The 15786-nt window shown below is 42.1% G+C and overlaps 1 protein-coding gene across 2 annotated transcripts in view; it reads left to right on the top strand.

Annotated features, from left to right (window-relative positions):
• The window catches only part of ube2o (ubiquitin-conjugating enzyme E2O), a 37316-nt gene extending 24066 nt beyond the window's left edge, over positions 1-13250 (top strand). The window contains exons 11-23 of one of the 2 annotated variants that reach the window (XM_041036685.1): positions 993-1148; positions 2490-2644; positions 3039-3151; positions 3360-3488; positions 4022-4111; positions 4205-4529; positions 5063-5430; positions 5588-5768; positions 5867-6003; positions 6751-6954; positions 7595-7652; positions 8933-9770; positions 10170-13250. In XM_041036685.1, coding sequence (XP_040892619.1) covers positions 993-1148; positions 2490-2644; positions 3039-3151; positions 3360-3488; positions 4022-4111; positions 4205-4529; positions 5063-5430; positions 5588-5768; positions 5867-6003; positions 6751-6954; positions 7595-7652; positions 8933-9770; positions 10170-10197 — 2782 coding nt within the window. In that variant the 3' untranslated portion in view covers positions 10198-13250. Of the gene's footprint in view, positions 1-992; positions 1149-2489; positions 2645-3038; positions 3152-3359; positions 3489-4021; positions 4112-4204; positions 4530-5062; positions 5431-5587; positions 5769-5866; positions 6004-6750; positions 6955-7594; positions 7653-8932; positions 9908-10169 lie in introns of those variants that run through there. The other variant, XM_041036686.1, reaches the window with a different exon arrangement.
• The last annotated feature ends 2536 nt before the right edge of the window (positions 13251-15786 follow it).

Here is a 15786-nt window from a genome sequence, read left to right as displayed (position 1 = left end):
TCCTTGTCTTGAAAGTTCATCTGTGTGAATGTGTTGGAAGTGTGGGAGGCACTTGATGAGCAAGTGGTGTCGGCCGCTTGAAGGTTATGGACAATGACATGAGCTTTTGTAAAATATAATGGGATCTGGTGGAATGAATTCTATGATAAAACACTTTCTTTGTGAAGCTTAAATGTTCACATGTCTGTGTCTGAGGGGTGTTGATTAAAGCCTGGTAATGTTTGAGGTGAGAGGGAGATCTGAGACCGACAGTAATATGCACAGACTTTAATTAGGTTTACATTTAATTATACTTTATCACTGTTGTTTTTATTACTGAAATATGGAGGATAGTTAAACCGGACATGTATTCCTTCAAATATAGGTGATGGAAATATGTTTTGTCAGTTTGGCAACTAAAGGCTGATGCTTGGCTGAAAGCCTCGCAGCCATTTCTAAAAGTCACCGCCTGAGCCTGTTCAGCATTAAAAAAAAAAAACCCACAGAGCTGAACCATCATCTCTCAAACATGGCCTCAGCAAAATGTGAACCTTAAAAGCTTCATAAATGTAGTATTTATTGCAAAGCTGGATTTCATTCTGTTTTACCGTTGTTCATTATGACTTTATTGTGTCTACAGTACCTCCAATACCTTTCAGAGACCCATCCACACTACTATACTGTAATACACAGCAGGGCCATGAAGAGACGTCAGCTAGTCCAACACTGAGCCCAGCTTATGTCTGTCGTAGCATAAATTAAAGCTTATCAATGAATTCATGCGACGATCTACAGAAAATGAATCTAATAATCAGTTCTGTTAAAAAAGAAAATAATCCACAGATTAATGAATAATATAAGTAAATGTCAGTTGCTGCATACAAAATGACACAAAAATTTGCTTACTCAGTCTAATGATCCTTAACTTGTAACATGAAAAACATCCTGTGTGTGTTTTAAGTGTTTCAAATGATGTTTGAATAATTAGCCTGTGGCTCTAACTGTGATTGCAGCTCTCTGACATCATCTGCGAGCTCCACGGCCTCCTCTCAGAGCGGTGGCCTGGGGACAAACCGTAAGAAGAGCATCCCGCTCTCCATCCGCAACCTGAAGAGGAAGCACAAGAAGAAGAGGACCAAGTTCTCCCGCGAGTTCAAGCCTGGAGACCGGTGGGTTAACAGCTGGGGGATACACAGAATATTTCCTTCTATCTTCTTTCACTCTCTCTGCTTTGCTTTGTTCTTCATCTCTCTTTGTGTCTCTGTGCATCTTGTGGCCCTCTCCGTCTCCGTCCATGTGCTACAGTCCATTACTGTAGCATGTCTGGCTCTTTGATGTTTCCTGTATCCATTCATACAATAGCCTTTTTGTGCAATAATCCTCTTTTGGCCAACTTTCTATTTCTGTCCGTTGGCAACTTTACTGTCTGTAGCAACTCATCAGACACTGTGCTGACTGTGTTTCTCACCAGTGACTGGTTTGATACCAGTGCCTTGCACAGATTTAGTGACCTCTCCTGCTGCTGTGTCAGGAAATTGATGTAAAAATTAGACCAATGACATCATCTGTTACCGACTGTTAAAGCAACCAATAGCTGCTTTCCCTGGAAAATTTGACAATGGCGTGTGTGTCTGTTTGTCCAGGCTCTCTCTTGTTTGTCAAACGGCTCATGTCTCGATCTGTCTGACAGTGACACTGGAGCTTGACAACACACACACATCGAGTCTTTCAGAGCAGACTACTGATCGTGTCATTTCCTCAACCACACACTGTCACACACATCATCAGCTTACAAAACACTGACTGCACACACACACTCTTTGTTGCTGCTTTACTCCATGCAGTGCAAACCATGACACTGCAGGTTTTCTCTTCTTTGCCATTTAGTTACCGATGAAAATCACGTTTTCCAAAAAGGTTTTAAGTGAGACTCTAGTCTGGGCTGAACAGTTTTTGTTGACATGATTCTGTGTTTCACATTAAATTAAAAGATGTGTTATGCTTTTTGAAACCTGTGCCCTTTTGTTCTTGACCCCTCTACCCTTGATGATGTTGCAAACTGGCAATTTTTCGTAGTTTCTGATGCAAAGAGATGATGCTAATATTACTATAATTTAAATCATGACGAACTTGTCACAGATGAAACTGTTGCCTGTTCATGGTCAACACTGTCACATGGTTGCTCTCTGTTTGCTTGATGAGGCATAGGAACAAGCGATTTAAAGAGCTGTATGGCAGTGAGGCAGGATAATGTGATGAGAGGAAGAAGTGAGAGAAAGAAGAAAGAATGAGAAGGAAGGCTGAGGTACCAGCTTGCCAAGAAGAGAGACAAATGTGGTGGGTTGGGTGAAGATAAATGGTACAGTAGATGAGAGGACTGGATAAGTAGAGAGGATAAACGGTGGTAGGAACGTCCTATTACTATGACCAAACTCTATAAACTGAAACCTTTTTACAGTAGTAATAGTTAAGTCTGATCTGTGTGTGTGTGTGTTTGTGTTCTTGTGCAGGGTGGCAGTGGAAGTTGTATCCACAAAGACCATGGCTGATGTGATGTGGAAGGACGGGCGGGCGGAGAAGGGGATCCGATCAAACGACCTCATCCCCATTCAGCACCTCGACAGCCACGAGTTTTGTCCCGGGGACTTCGTAGTAGACAAAAGACGTAAGAAAAATAAATGGAATTAAATATTCTTATAATGATGAATTTTCTGGTTCCCTCTGACTTTTTTTTTAGACTAGTGAAGACGCAGCATCTTTCAGATTTCTGTCCCTGAGGACTGCGATGAGGGTTTTTTTTTAATAGGCCATTCTGCCACCTACAGTACCTACAGTATCTAGGTCATCTGCTGAAACTGTGGCAAGTTTGTGCGTGTATTCGTGAATTGGACTGAAAATACATGAATTTACTTAAAGGCTTTGATGTTACAGCCATTTTCCATTTTCTTCCAGACAACTACAGTTTTTGTAATTAATCATTGTATTTAGAGGTTTCTGGTGTATTTTATTTACTTTGTTTTTCTCTCCAAACTGTGCATGTGTTTGTCTGCTTGCCTCAGCCCAAGCCCTCCAGGACCCAGGAGTGTACGGTGTGATCCAGTCTGGTGATCACAAGGGCAGAACGTGTGTCGTCAAGTGGATCAAACTGAACTCCACGAGCGACGATGTGGAGGTGAGTCAGGATCATAAGGTTTTGTGCTGACAGTTAATAAAGCTTGATGTTGTGAGTGTTTGTGAGCATGTTAGAGAGATTAGATGTTAGAGGGAAAAGGCTAAATTGTTGTGAAATTGTCTATGGTAACCATAGTAACTTCACTACATATATTCATATATCATTAGTTTTATGTCTTGATTCCTGGCTGTTTTTGTTTTAAATCCAGGTTATCGGCATGGAGGAGGATGTCAGTGTGTACGACATTGCAGATCACCCAGATTTTCACTTCCGCACCACCGACATTGTCATCAGAATATGGAACTCAGAGAACGGACAGAACGACTGCGAAAATGAGGTGAGAACAACTAAAAAGAAAAAAAAACTTCTTTCCTTTCACCAGTTTGCATTGCACTGAAGGTATTCCTGTAGTTAGTTACTGTCATTGACATTTGATGGGGAAACCAAATGTAAGACACAACAGGAAGTTGAATCAACAGTTTAAACACAAACTGAACATTATGACCTCATGAGGGTAGGATTTCATTTCCTGATGTGTAAATTTTGCTTTGATAGATATCAATTATTGATCAGCAGGAAACTTGGTATGATAGATATTTGTGATCCTTTGTGAGTTTTGGAGGATTCTTATTGTACCTGCCTCAAACCAGAAGTCATGCTGTTACATGTACAGACTGTTCTGATTTTGTTGTAAACAGTTTATTGTTTAACTCCACGTCAGGCATTGAGAATATCAGAGTCAGTATGTTCTTTTCATCCAACAGTACCATTAGTTCTTCTGGTCTTGTTGTCATATTATAGGCTCAAACGTTGCATTATGCTTTCTTGGTTGTTGATAATGGTCGTTTCTCTACACCCGCTCTCTCTCAGACGTCAGTAGGCCAGGTGTCCAGGGTGGATGTGAGCAGCAAAGTGGAGGTGGTGTGGGCAGACAACTCTATGACCATCGTCCTGCCACAGGTAAATGTTCATCCTTGATGAAATTCAGTGTCGTTTTTGACATTAGACGTGAGACGCCTGTTGCTGATAGTCTCCTAATAATCACACATGCAGCACCTCTACAATGTTGAGTCTGAGATTGAGGAGACGGACTACGACTCTGTAGAGGAGACCAGCAGCGTCCTGTCCACCGAGGAGTGGGAGGACGAGAGCGACAGCTGGGAGACTGATAACGGCCTCACCACTGAGGATGATAGCCACGTCAATAATACAGATGTCACCGACACAGCGACCCCGACCCCAGTGCCCACTGGCTCCACAACCTTCATCATCCCCCCACAGGAGGGCAGCAAAGCCGGGATCACCAGCCCCACTAAAGGAGTCCCTGGAGAGGAGGGAGAAGCATCTGTGGCCGTGGCCAGTCCTGTTTCTGGAGGAGGTCGGGATCTTTTCTTTTCAAGTATTGTCTGTCCAGCCAAAGCTGAGTATATTATTCCTCTGTGCCGTAGAGCTCTGTTGTTGTACAAGAAACTATTAAAAACCTAAACGAGCCACGCTTTCATCGCGTTGCAGTGTTTATTTTGAGCCAGTCCCACAAGCATCGTCCTGCTGCTGTAAATGTTCGTTAACAGCCCAAATGTCTTTCAGTCCCTCGCTGAAAATAGTCCTCAGCATACGCAACATTTTCTTCTTTTTGAGTAATGTTTGCTGAACTAACAGATTGTTGATTTTAGTCTTTTCTGGGAGTTGTTGAGACACATTTTAGCATTTTCAGTCCTGTTCAGATTTATTTATAGATAGTAGCACTGACTGTAGGTTTTATACTGTACAGGAACACACTGAGTAAAGGTGATCTTGAATGTGAAACAAAACAATGATTAAATGAAAAATGTTCCTCTTGTGTCCTGTTTGACATTTCTCTAATTATACTTAAAGTAATTTGTTATACACTAATTAATTCTGCCTGCTTAGGAACCACACCAGGAGGAGCAGTCAACGGAGCGGAGAAGCCCAGTAAAGATGGTGCCTCTCGGGGCTTCAGGGAGTTGAAAGAGGCCTTGAAGATCCTGGAGAGCCTGAAGAACATGACTGTGGAGCAGCTGTGGACCGGCGGCTCTCCAACCTCCCCGACTTCTGCTGAACCGGCCTCCACAGCTAATGTAGCAAGCTCGGTGACGCCTACAGCCACTGAGAAACCCACCAAGGAGAAACGCTTCCTGGACGACATCAAGAAGCTGCAGGAGAACCTGAGAAAGACGCTGGATAACGTGGCCATTGTGGAGGAGGAGAAGATGGAGGCCGTGGTGGAGGCAGGGGGGAGTGGAGGAGCAGGGACAGAGGTCGGTGTTAAATGGATCTACAACATGACAGAGTTAAATTAATTATGAGCACGAATTCTCCAGTGTAATCCAAATAAATAAGCGGTAAATAAGTTCAACATTGTGACATTTTCTGTCATTAGATTGTGTTTTAACCTGTTGGTGTGTTACTGTTCAGGCCGAGAGAGCTGGAGAGGAAAAGCCACAACAGGAGCCCCAGACACCAGTTGGTGGACAAGAGTGGCCCAGTGAGTTTCTCAGTGACACACCGGTACTGTGCCAACAGAGTGGTGGCAAGCCTGGCGTCACCTTCACCAGTGCCAAGGGAGAGGTGTTCTCTGTGCTGGAGTGGGCACCAGGTGAGAAATTTAATGTAGGATTTAATTCCTTTTCTGCATCTTTCTCTTCTTTCTCTGTTGCTATTCAGTCACCATTTGTCCTTCTTTCTTTGTCACAGACACTCACTCATTCAAGAAGATGGAGTTTCAGCCGGCAGAGGCAAAGAAGTTCTTCAGCACAGTGAGGAAAGAAATGGCTCTGCTAGCAACATCACTGCCAGACGGCATCATGGTCAAAACGTTTGAAGATCGCATGGTGGGTTTCTTGTCTTAAATATGGTTGCAAAAAAGCCACACATATCTTATCGTCCGATTTTTTTGGGATTAGTTTTCTTACCATGTCCAAAAAAACCTACAGTGACTGGCACTGTAGGTTTGACTGTGAAAAATGTCTGCATGAGGAATTTAAGGTTACAGATGTGTAGAAAAGATTTGTAATGTTGTAACAGACTAAGTAAACACAACGCTTTTGGTCCTGCTTTTACTGGGGAATGCAGGGCCAAAACTCTGACTTGTTCCATGAAATATTTGTGTGCACAAATTCGTCATGCACTGTTTTCACAGATAAGGATGATGCATCCCCACACACACACACCACTGAAATTGTTTCTAAACATCCTTTTTAGCCCATATGTGACCAACTGAGAACTTTTTTTTTTTGGGTCAACAACAGCAACAGGTAGGAGGACAAAGGAGAAGTAGTAGGACGCTGAGTGTGTCAGAAGCAGCAGGGAGTTATCGTAAATGTTCAGTCATTTTTAAAAACGCATTAGTAACAACCTAAAAATAGAGGTTTAAGATGGTGGATGCCGGCCCTCACTGCATCTCATTTGTTTATGAGGTACAACCAGAGATTGCTTTTTTACAGTGATGTACAAAAAGGAAGTTATAATGTATAACTCTTTTATATCTCTGACATTAACCTCACATCACATAGTCACCCTTACTCTGACGGCGTACATCAAAAAACGTGTCATCATTTTCTTTTCTTTGTCCGACACAGGACCTGTTCTCAGCTCTGATCAAAGGGCCGACTCGCACCCCCTATGAGGACGGTCTGTTCCTGTTTGACATCCAGCTGCCCAACATTTACCCCGCTGTGCCGCCGCTGTTCCGCTACCTGTCGCAGTGCAGCGGCCGCCTCAATCCCAACCTCTACGACAACGGCAAAGTCTGCGTCAGTCTACTGGGAACCTGGATTGGCAAGGTGGGTTCTGACAAAAGTGTCTGACTTAAATTTAGGGACTCAGTAACAACCTGCAGTTTTACTGTACTGGCTGTTGAAGTGTCACTCCGTGGTGTGTTAAGCCAAACTAAACCAGTTTAAACCTGTTTTGTTTTTGTTTTTTTAACCAGACTTTATTTGAAGATTATGATCTAACTTCTTTGGCAACAAAAACAGAAGTGGAAAGCTTAAGTTTTGTCAGTTTTGAAGATTTTATCATTGATGTACAACAGTTGTGTTTCTATTCTCTGTTTGAATATATAATCCCTCAATCTTGACAGCTTTGTATGAACACTGTAAATACGGTAACTGCAACGCAAATGGTGCTGCATACAAGCGATTAGCGGATTAATCGATAAGTCAGTGAACAAAAATGTGTCACTCTGGCTGGACTTTCTGCTTGTTTCTGGTCATATCATTGTAAACTGAATCTTTTTGGGTTTTAGATTGTTTGTTAGACAAAACAAGACATTTGAAGATGTCATTTTGGACTCTTGGAAATTGAGATGTCAATGTGCTTTGCTGTTTTCAGGAAGTCAGATTTTTTTTAAATCCTTATCTGTGGTTTTCTCAAGAACTTGTGCTGATTTCTTTTGATGTTTTCTGGTGATGTGATCCACAGGGCACTGAGAGGTGGACCAGCAAGTCCAGTCTGCTGCAAGTCCTCATCTCCATACAAGGTTAGTGCATACGCACACACAAACACACAAACACACACACACACAAAAGTTACTGTGTTTTAATTCACTCCCTGACATTCATGTTTTTGTGCTGTATAGCTGCTTATTACAAGAAAATCTCAGCTAACAGACAAGAAACAAACGGTACAAACAGTACATGTTAAAATTATCATTAATTGTTCTTTCAGTTCTTAAAATTAATATTTTATAATTAATCTGCAGAACTTTGAAAAAGCTCAAAACCAGGAAACGCATCTATGATGCTAAGACTAGTGCTATCAGAATGTGAATCATAAAGGACAAAGTCCACCAGCTGCAGCACATAGCATCACGTTTCCTCATGCCTGTAACAACCGCTGAACACACTGTACATACAGAGCTAGTCAGGGTTCAAGCTGGTACGTGAGCTGTGTGCGATCAGTAGGGTTGAACGGGTTGAAGCAGAAGGATGTAACTTTGGGCATCATCAGACTTTACCCAAGACTGGACGTGTAGTCAGCACTTTTTTAGGGCTTGTTGACAAATGATATCCAGGTACCAAATGCTGTTGTAGTTTACTGTGTACATAACATCAGAACTGGTCTGGTTTGGTTTTAAATACAGGCAGAATCCAAATCTGAGACAGGGGATGTTTTTTTACAACCTTTGATTGTGTTGTCAGTGTGAGGGGGAAAAAACCTCAGACTAATTCTGGACAGAATACAGTGTCGGCTTGGCTTCAGCTGTCTGGGACTACAGTTGACAGTATTTACAGTACAATCCTAGCGTTATCTCAGGTCCTTCCTTCCTGCTGCCGTTAGACTGTATAACCAGCTGTGCTGAGCAGACCACATGCACACACACACATACCAGGACGGAAAAATGCAACAAACTTAATCTCGGGTGCAATATGTACAGCCTCTGCTTACACTCTCTGCTGTCTAGACTGTCTATACTGTGCCCATACTGGGTACAGTGGTTCAATATTGTATATACTGCTCACACTGTGTATACTGTCACTTTGTTTATAGTATTTATTCTCCTGTGGTAAATCTTGAGTCTTTAAATTTTTGATTTTTTGTGTATGCTGGGTGCCTGTATCTGTCTCTTTGCTGCTGTGACGGATGCAATTTCCCCATTGTGGGACTAATAAAGGTGTATCTTATCTTATCTTATCCTGACTTTCATCTTTTACTGCTGTGGTTTTCAGGTATGTGATTTTTGATACATTAATCTTAAGTCTGAAGTGTTCTCTAACATTTTTGCATGTACATTGTTGCGTGTGTGTATTTTTCCCACAGGCCTTATCCTCGTCAATGAGCCTTACTATAACGAGGCGGGCTTCGACAGTGACCGAGGCCTTCAGGAAGGATATGAGAACAGCCGCTGTTACAATGAGATGGCCCTGATCAAGATGGTCCAGTCTATGACACAGCTTCTGCAGAATCCTGTGGAGGTCTTCAAACAGGAGATCCAGGAGCACTTTATCTCTAACGGCTGGCGGCTCGTCCACCGCCTGGAGGCGTGGCTCGAGCTGAACGACGCCGCAGAGAGGGGCCAGGCAGCACACATGTCCTGCAGGGCTTCACACTCGAAAGACCGACCTTCATCGGTAGAGCCTCTGGACGAGCAGCTGCCCCTGGGATCGGGGCCTGTGGCGGTGGCCCACAGCAGCCCCAGTAAGCCAGGGGAGGAGGGGGTCACGGGAGCAGGAGTTACCAGTATTATGGAGGAGGAGCTGGAGGATTCAGGGCTGAGTCCCTCCACGACAGCGGCCTCTCAGCAGGAGCTGAGCCAGAACTCAGACTTTGACAGCAGCCAGGGGAATGCCTCTCTGAGTGGTGAAAACAGGGCTGGCTCCACAGTCCCTGGTTCTGTAGTCCGTGGCGGGACATCAGAATCAGGTTCTGCCATGGTTAGTGGAGGAGGGGTGGGCTCCACAGCAAGCCAGCCAGCAGTGCGACCAAAGAAACGGAGAAAGAGCTACCGGAGTTTCCTCCCAGAGGGCAGTGGCTACCCGGACATCGGCTTTCCGCTCTTCCCGCTCTCTAAGGGGTTTGTGAAGAGTGTCCGAGGCGTGCTGCTGCAGTACCGAGCTGCACTGGCCGCCGCTGGCATCCCTGAGCACACAGAGGACAAGTAAGTGCCTCCTCACCATTCCCCAACTCTCCTCTGCACTGCTTCCTGCTCTTTTCCTCCGTCTCTTCTACCTTTTCATCTGCCTCAAGCTGTAGAGGAGGATCCATTACTTATCTTGGGGGGGAGGGGGGGGGGACTACAATTTTCAACCTTCTGTACACCTGTCCAGAGCTGCACTGTGCCCCCAGCACTGCCCACATTTTTGTCCTTTTTTGTCCTTTACCTCCATTTCTAAGTCTGTGTACTGCTCCCGCTGCCCCAAACAACATTCTGCCTTTTTTTTTCTTCCCATAATCCTTCTCGATCAAACGACGACTGCAGGAGAACAGCATCTTTGATCAGGAGAGTGAGCAAGTTCTGGTTTGGGTGCAAGTTGATCATGTCTTTGTTTTCCTTCAGTGTCCCTGCAGATGAGTGTGATGAATAAAGAGGGGTGGAGCTCATCTCAACAAACCTACAGGAGCTGCCCCGTCACGTAGAAACCACCCTCATCTTTTCATGGACGCAGGTAAAAACACAGAGCTTTTACCAGAGGCAGTCAAGAGTTTCTCTCTCAGCCTCAGCAGGACTTTGACTTCAGTGACGGTGGTGATGAAAAATCAGTGCCATGAACCCTCTTCCACCGTACTTATCCACCTATCCTCCAGCAAGCTTCGACCATATGTGGGGAGGGCGGGGGGGTGTTATTTGCCAGAAAACCACTCTGCCATCTCAATCAGCCTGAAAAATGGAAAGCAAGACTGGCGATCGACTGGGGTTCCATTGAAAAACTGCAAATCCCAGCTCTCCTGGCTGCGGCTATCTGTAGCACTACTGATATTATCGCTGTACCATCCTGCACTACAACAAACGAATGGACAATCTGGTCTGGGAGAGGTGACGTATAAATACACTGACCAGGAAGATTCTTTTTTTTTTTTTTTTTTTTTAAGTATAAGTCACTGGTTGTACGCTTTCTGCCAAATTTCTCTCTATTCACACTCACACACACACACACACACACACACACACACACACACACACACAAATATTCACGTAGAACTTACTGAATGTCATTAAAACTGCCAACCACAACAGCTCCACCACTTCGTCCACTATACTTGCTGGCACTGAACCACGCAGCGAACATCGAGTGACAAAGTTTACATACGAATCACCTCTGGAGGGGATCAGACTCCTGTAGCTGTTTGGTGTGTAGAGAAGCCAGCCAGGCACAGGACGACAGTTAGGTGGCTGTATGTGAAGGAGTTTGCGCTCTAGTCAAAGCTTAACACAGCTGCCGCCTCCACATACAAAAGTTCCATTCACTTTCTGTAGAATTTAGCAAATTTGATCACTAAAATGGAACTTGTGCTTCGGCGTTTCGATGTGTTTAAGGTTGTTACACTCACAGAGGCTGAGCTGATTCAGAGCGGAGCTTTACCCACGATGCTCCTCTTCTCTGTGACAGAGGTGATCCCACATCACTGCAAATGACACAATTTAAAGAACAAATAGAGAAAAAAAAAAACCTACAGCATCCATTCCGTCATCTCATGTCAACATGTTGCCTTACTTGAATTGTTCTTAATGATCTCAGACCATTGTGTACAGAGCTGCTTGTGTCGTGCTTTAGACATTAACACAGACATAGACTCACACGAAAAACCACTAAAATCCCCATTCCAGTGTTTTCCTCCTTAAAAGTGCAGATCTCTGATCAGTTTCCCCCTTTTATCAGTTCTTAAACATGAGCCTCTCAAACTGCGGCCGTTGCTGTATTCCCATTTTCATCCCCAAATTGCTCGTGCAGAGTTTAATGACATCAGAGAACAAACTGCAGTAAGTGTGACGCTGAAGGTTTGTTGATATTATAATTAATCTGCTTATTATTTTGTTATTCCATGTTTTCCTGACTTGAGCGTCTTGTCCTCACGAAGGCGACTGTTGACCCCACTGACGAGAGAAGATAACACAGGCAGGCAGAACTTCAGCTGACCTGACTGTTGTCTGTGATCTTCTTTTCTCTTTCTGTATTACGTACATTAGATCTGGATGAAAAAGAATGAGGGTTTTATTTGAGTTAACACTTTTCCGCAAATTGTGCTGCAATTTACTGTGAAACAAAGTGAAACTCACCTTTGGGTCCAATCGTGCTTCCTGGGGAAATCAGAACAGTCTTTGTTTACATCTATTTAAATAACTGCATCCCACCTCTAACATAATGTTCCTTTTTTTAAGGTATAAAAATAATAATTCTTATTGTGATTATTATTATTATTATTATAACACAGGTCAGACAAACCCCTTGTGCTTGCTATAATCTGTGAAATAAACAGGACTTGGCTGTCTGGTATTTTACTTGAACAAAGAAACTTGATGCTGAGGAGTTTTTCTGAATGAGAGAAACTATGAGTGATGGGAGAGGATAAAAACCATGAGCCAAGAGTTTTGCTGCGTTTAAAAAGGAAAAAAAGAAAAAAATCAGGTCATAAATGAGGGTTATTCTGTTTTGCTTTGTCTTCCTTTTTTTTTTCTCCTTTCTACTCTTCAAACCTGTATTCCTGATGTGGCGATCAGGCATCCGCGACAGTTTGTCCCCTTCCACGATTTTACTTCACCGTCATCATTATTTCGCTGCCTTCAGTGCTAGAGAGGGAGGATGTGTTGTCTTCTTCACTGGCTGCTGTAGCATGTAGCCTCATTAGCTTTTCCATCTCCTTTTCCCCACCCCAACACACACACGCTGCTGTTTGTAAAATGTCACCTTCACAGCTCTTGGAGGAGAGTGTTTTCTGTGGTCAGAGCTCCTGACCTGAAGACGGCCTGAAAAATAAGAGCCGTGGTCATGGTCTTTTGGAAACGTTAAATGCACAGCTCCACCAAGAGTTTAGAGGTGACATTATTGCTCAGTCCTCCTCCATCTTTCTCGTTTTGTCAACAGTCGCAGAAACAGAACATGTGAAGCTATCTCGCTAGATCTCGAAGCAAAAATCAGGCAGGATATCAACCACATGATGCTATGTACAATTTTCTGTGTATATTATTCAGATTTAAACCATTATTATTATTATAATTATTATTATTATTATCATTATTATTATTATTACTACTGCGAGAAGTTTGTTTTACAGCCAAAGCATGTAACATGTTGCTTTAAGCCTTTTGAATGGGCTACACACAAGACTTGACTGTACGATGTCTACGTTTCCACAGTGGCCTGTTATTGAGATATTAAAAAAAAAAAATGAACTAATAAAGTTATGATTTGTAGCCTGACTCCCTCTGTACATACATCATGACTATATAGAAATATATAAATACATACAGTATATATTTAACACATACTTGAGTTCTAACAAGTCACGTGGATGCTTGGGGCATATATGTACAAAATGCTGAGTGTGTATTGTACTTATGATTTTTTCATTTTTTAATGGTTTAACTTTTTTGTTGCGTTAAGACAACTGTATAGTGATGTATTAAACTTTGCAAGCAGTACCATAGAAACACTGTGGCCTTTTTTATTTATTTGGATCCCAGTTAGCGGTTTGATAGACGGCAGCTTTTTTCTGTTGTTGTTGTTGTTGTTTTGTTTTTTTTTTCTTAATTGTCAAAAATGCCATGAAAACAGCAAACCCAGCTATGATTGAACCTATATCCTACAAACAAATATTTGGCAGTAATAAACATACAGGACAGAACCAGGCTTTAACTTTAAATTTAAAGACATAAGTGGCTTCTGTCTGTAATGAAGTATAAAGATCAACTCAGTCTTATAATATTAAGTTTCTACCCATTGAGTCAGATATTTATTTATTTGTTTTATTTATTTATTTTTTGGTCATAATACAGCTGGACAGTGCACATTAACAGCGGCCCAACATTTTAATGTTTGACATGTCTGTGTCTTATTGTCTCTTGCTCTGTTCATCATTATGATGAAGATCTTCTTCACTGGACTTTATGCAGCAAAGTAAATGTATGCATATCGTCTCTTCTGTTTAGGCCGAGTGCAGGGAAACTGATTCAATGACTGAAAAATGATCCCAAAACTTTATTTGGGTATTACTGCTTCCTTTCTAGTCCACTGAATCTGTGATCCTGCGTCTGGCCTAAATATTGGACGTGGTATTCAAACAAATACCTTTCTGCTTTTCCTTTTATTAAACTTAAATTTTGTACATTTTTAGACTTGAAAATCTGCTGAAAGTATTTTTGACTAAACTAACGAGTTTGTGGCCTTGTCACGGGAAAACTCCTGAGAGAATCTCTCCTGACTTTAGTTTCCCCAAAAGCAGACGTTTCACAGAACACATCACAGACGGGTTGTTTCTCATTATTTATTTCATTTTTCAATCAAAAACACTTGAGCAGAATGTTCGATTTGATGATAGAAAATTACAGACATTTGTCTAAATGGAAAAATAGATCTCTCTTCGAATAAAGAATCAATCATTCAATCTTCAGTGTGCAAGAAAAAAAAATAAAAACAAACATTTTCCCTTCACCATAAACATTTAAACACACGACACGACGACAGTTCAGAAGCAGCAGGTAGAGACAAACGGCAAATCAACAGCCAGACGAAGTGAGTGTGTTTTCATCTGTCGCCATGTTGCTGACGGAGGAACGCTGGTCACGTTCGTCCTCATCTGGAGTTTTATGAGTGTGATTTAACTGGGACAACCTGACTTTGAATCACAGTGACCTACAGAGAGAAGCTGAATGCTCCAGTTTCTTCTCCTTGAAAGAAATGCTGGAGTTTTCAAGGTCTCCCCAGTAGTTACTGAAGAGGCGTCACCGTAGCATTGTTATTTAAGTTTGTACAAATTGTTTACAGGTTCTTTTTTTTTCAGACATGAGGACAGATGCTTTCTTTAGACTCAAACTTCAGTTCTGTATGTTCCTCTGATGGTATCAGAGTTAAAAAAAAAAAAAAAAAAAACGTGTGAAAATCAATGAGTTGATTTTTTTTCAAATTCAGCCAATAGCAAATGGTAAAATCAGTGAATGCACCACTGCATTCAAACCACCGGGAGGCAGCACAATCAAGGCACATCAAACAGTTAAAAGGACAACTGCATCACTCAACAAGAAATCGGACTTTGCATAGAAAAGAAAAAAGATGCAAGTGGTCTGCAGCTACTACCGAAGACCAGAAAATATATTTCTGCTAAATGAAATTATGTTTACCTCTCATTTTTCTCATGGATTTTTGGATCATTTTACATCTCTAGGCCCCAATTTTTTTATTTTTCAGATGCATAAATCTCAGCAGGTTTTGGTGCTACAGACCACGTGTACCCAAAAACAGCAAACTCAAAGCATAACAAGCAAGTTTTCAAGTACTGTTTCCATCTTATGTGCTTGTCGATCTTCAGCTGAACTCCTGTTGTCATGAGTAAACATACTTTAAAACTAACGAAATTAAATGACCTCAATGTCTCATGAAGGCTTCACAACGGCATTGGCAACAAACTTACATTGTGCAAAAACATTATATATATATATATATATATATATATATATATATATATATATATATATATAGATACACATATTATATATATATATTAGAAGCAATAAATTTTGGTCTTTCATGATTCAGTCCTTTACAGTGTCAAACGTAGTCGTGGCATGTTGATGATTATTACAGCAGCTGTGTAGGCACATCAAGGCCTCAAAATCTGACCTTTGTTGTTCTTCATATTTAAAACGACATTATAGCAAGAAAATGGTTCAATTATGTCAGTGTTAGGTTTCCTAATTTTACAGTTGTTGTTACTGCATTTGTGTACGTGTGTGTGTCTCTGTGTGTGTGTTCTCCTGGTATGAGACACATCCTGTCCTCTCTTTTTCTCACAGCATCAGGACAGTTTGCTAATGCTCCCAAGTGATTTCTTGTGGTGAAGAGGAAGAATGAGGGCGCCCTGACAGGAACACAACGCCGCCTACCTCATGCAGCATTTAACAAGTCGATACAACCCCCCATCCACCCCCCCCCCCCCCCCCCCCCCCCCCCCCACACACACAC

This window comes from Toxotes jaculatrix, chromosome 4 (assembly GCF_017976425.1).
Source record: "Toxotes jaculatrix isolate fToxJac2 chromosome 4, fToxJac2.pri, whole genome shotgun sequence".
Lineage (NCBI taxonomy): Eukaryota > Metazoa > Chordata > Actinopteri > Toxotidae > Toxotes > Toxotes jaculatrix.
Note: the sequence above shows the minus strand (reverse complement) of the source record. Positions and strands in the feature narration are given on the sequence as shown.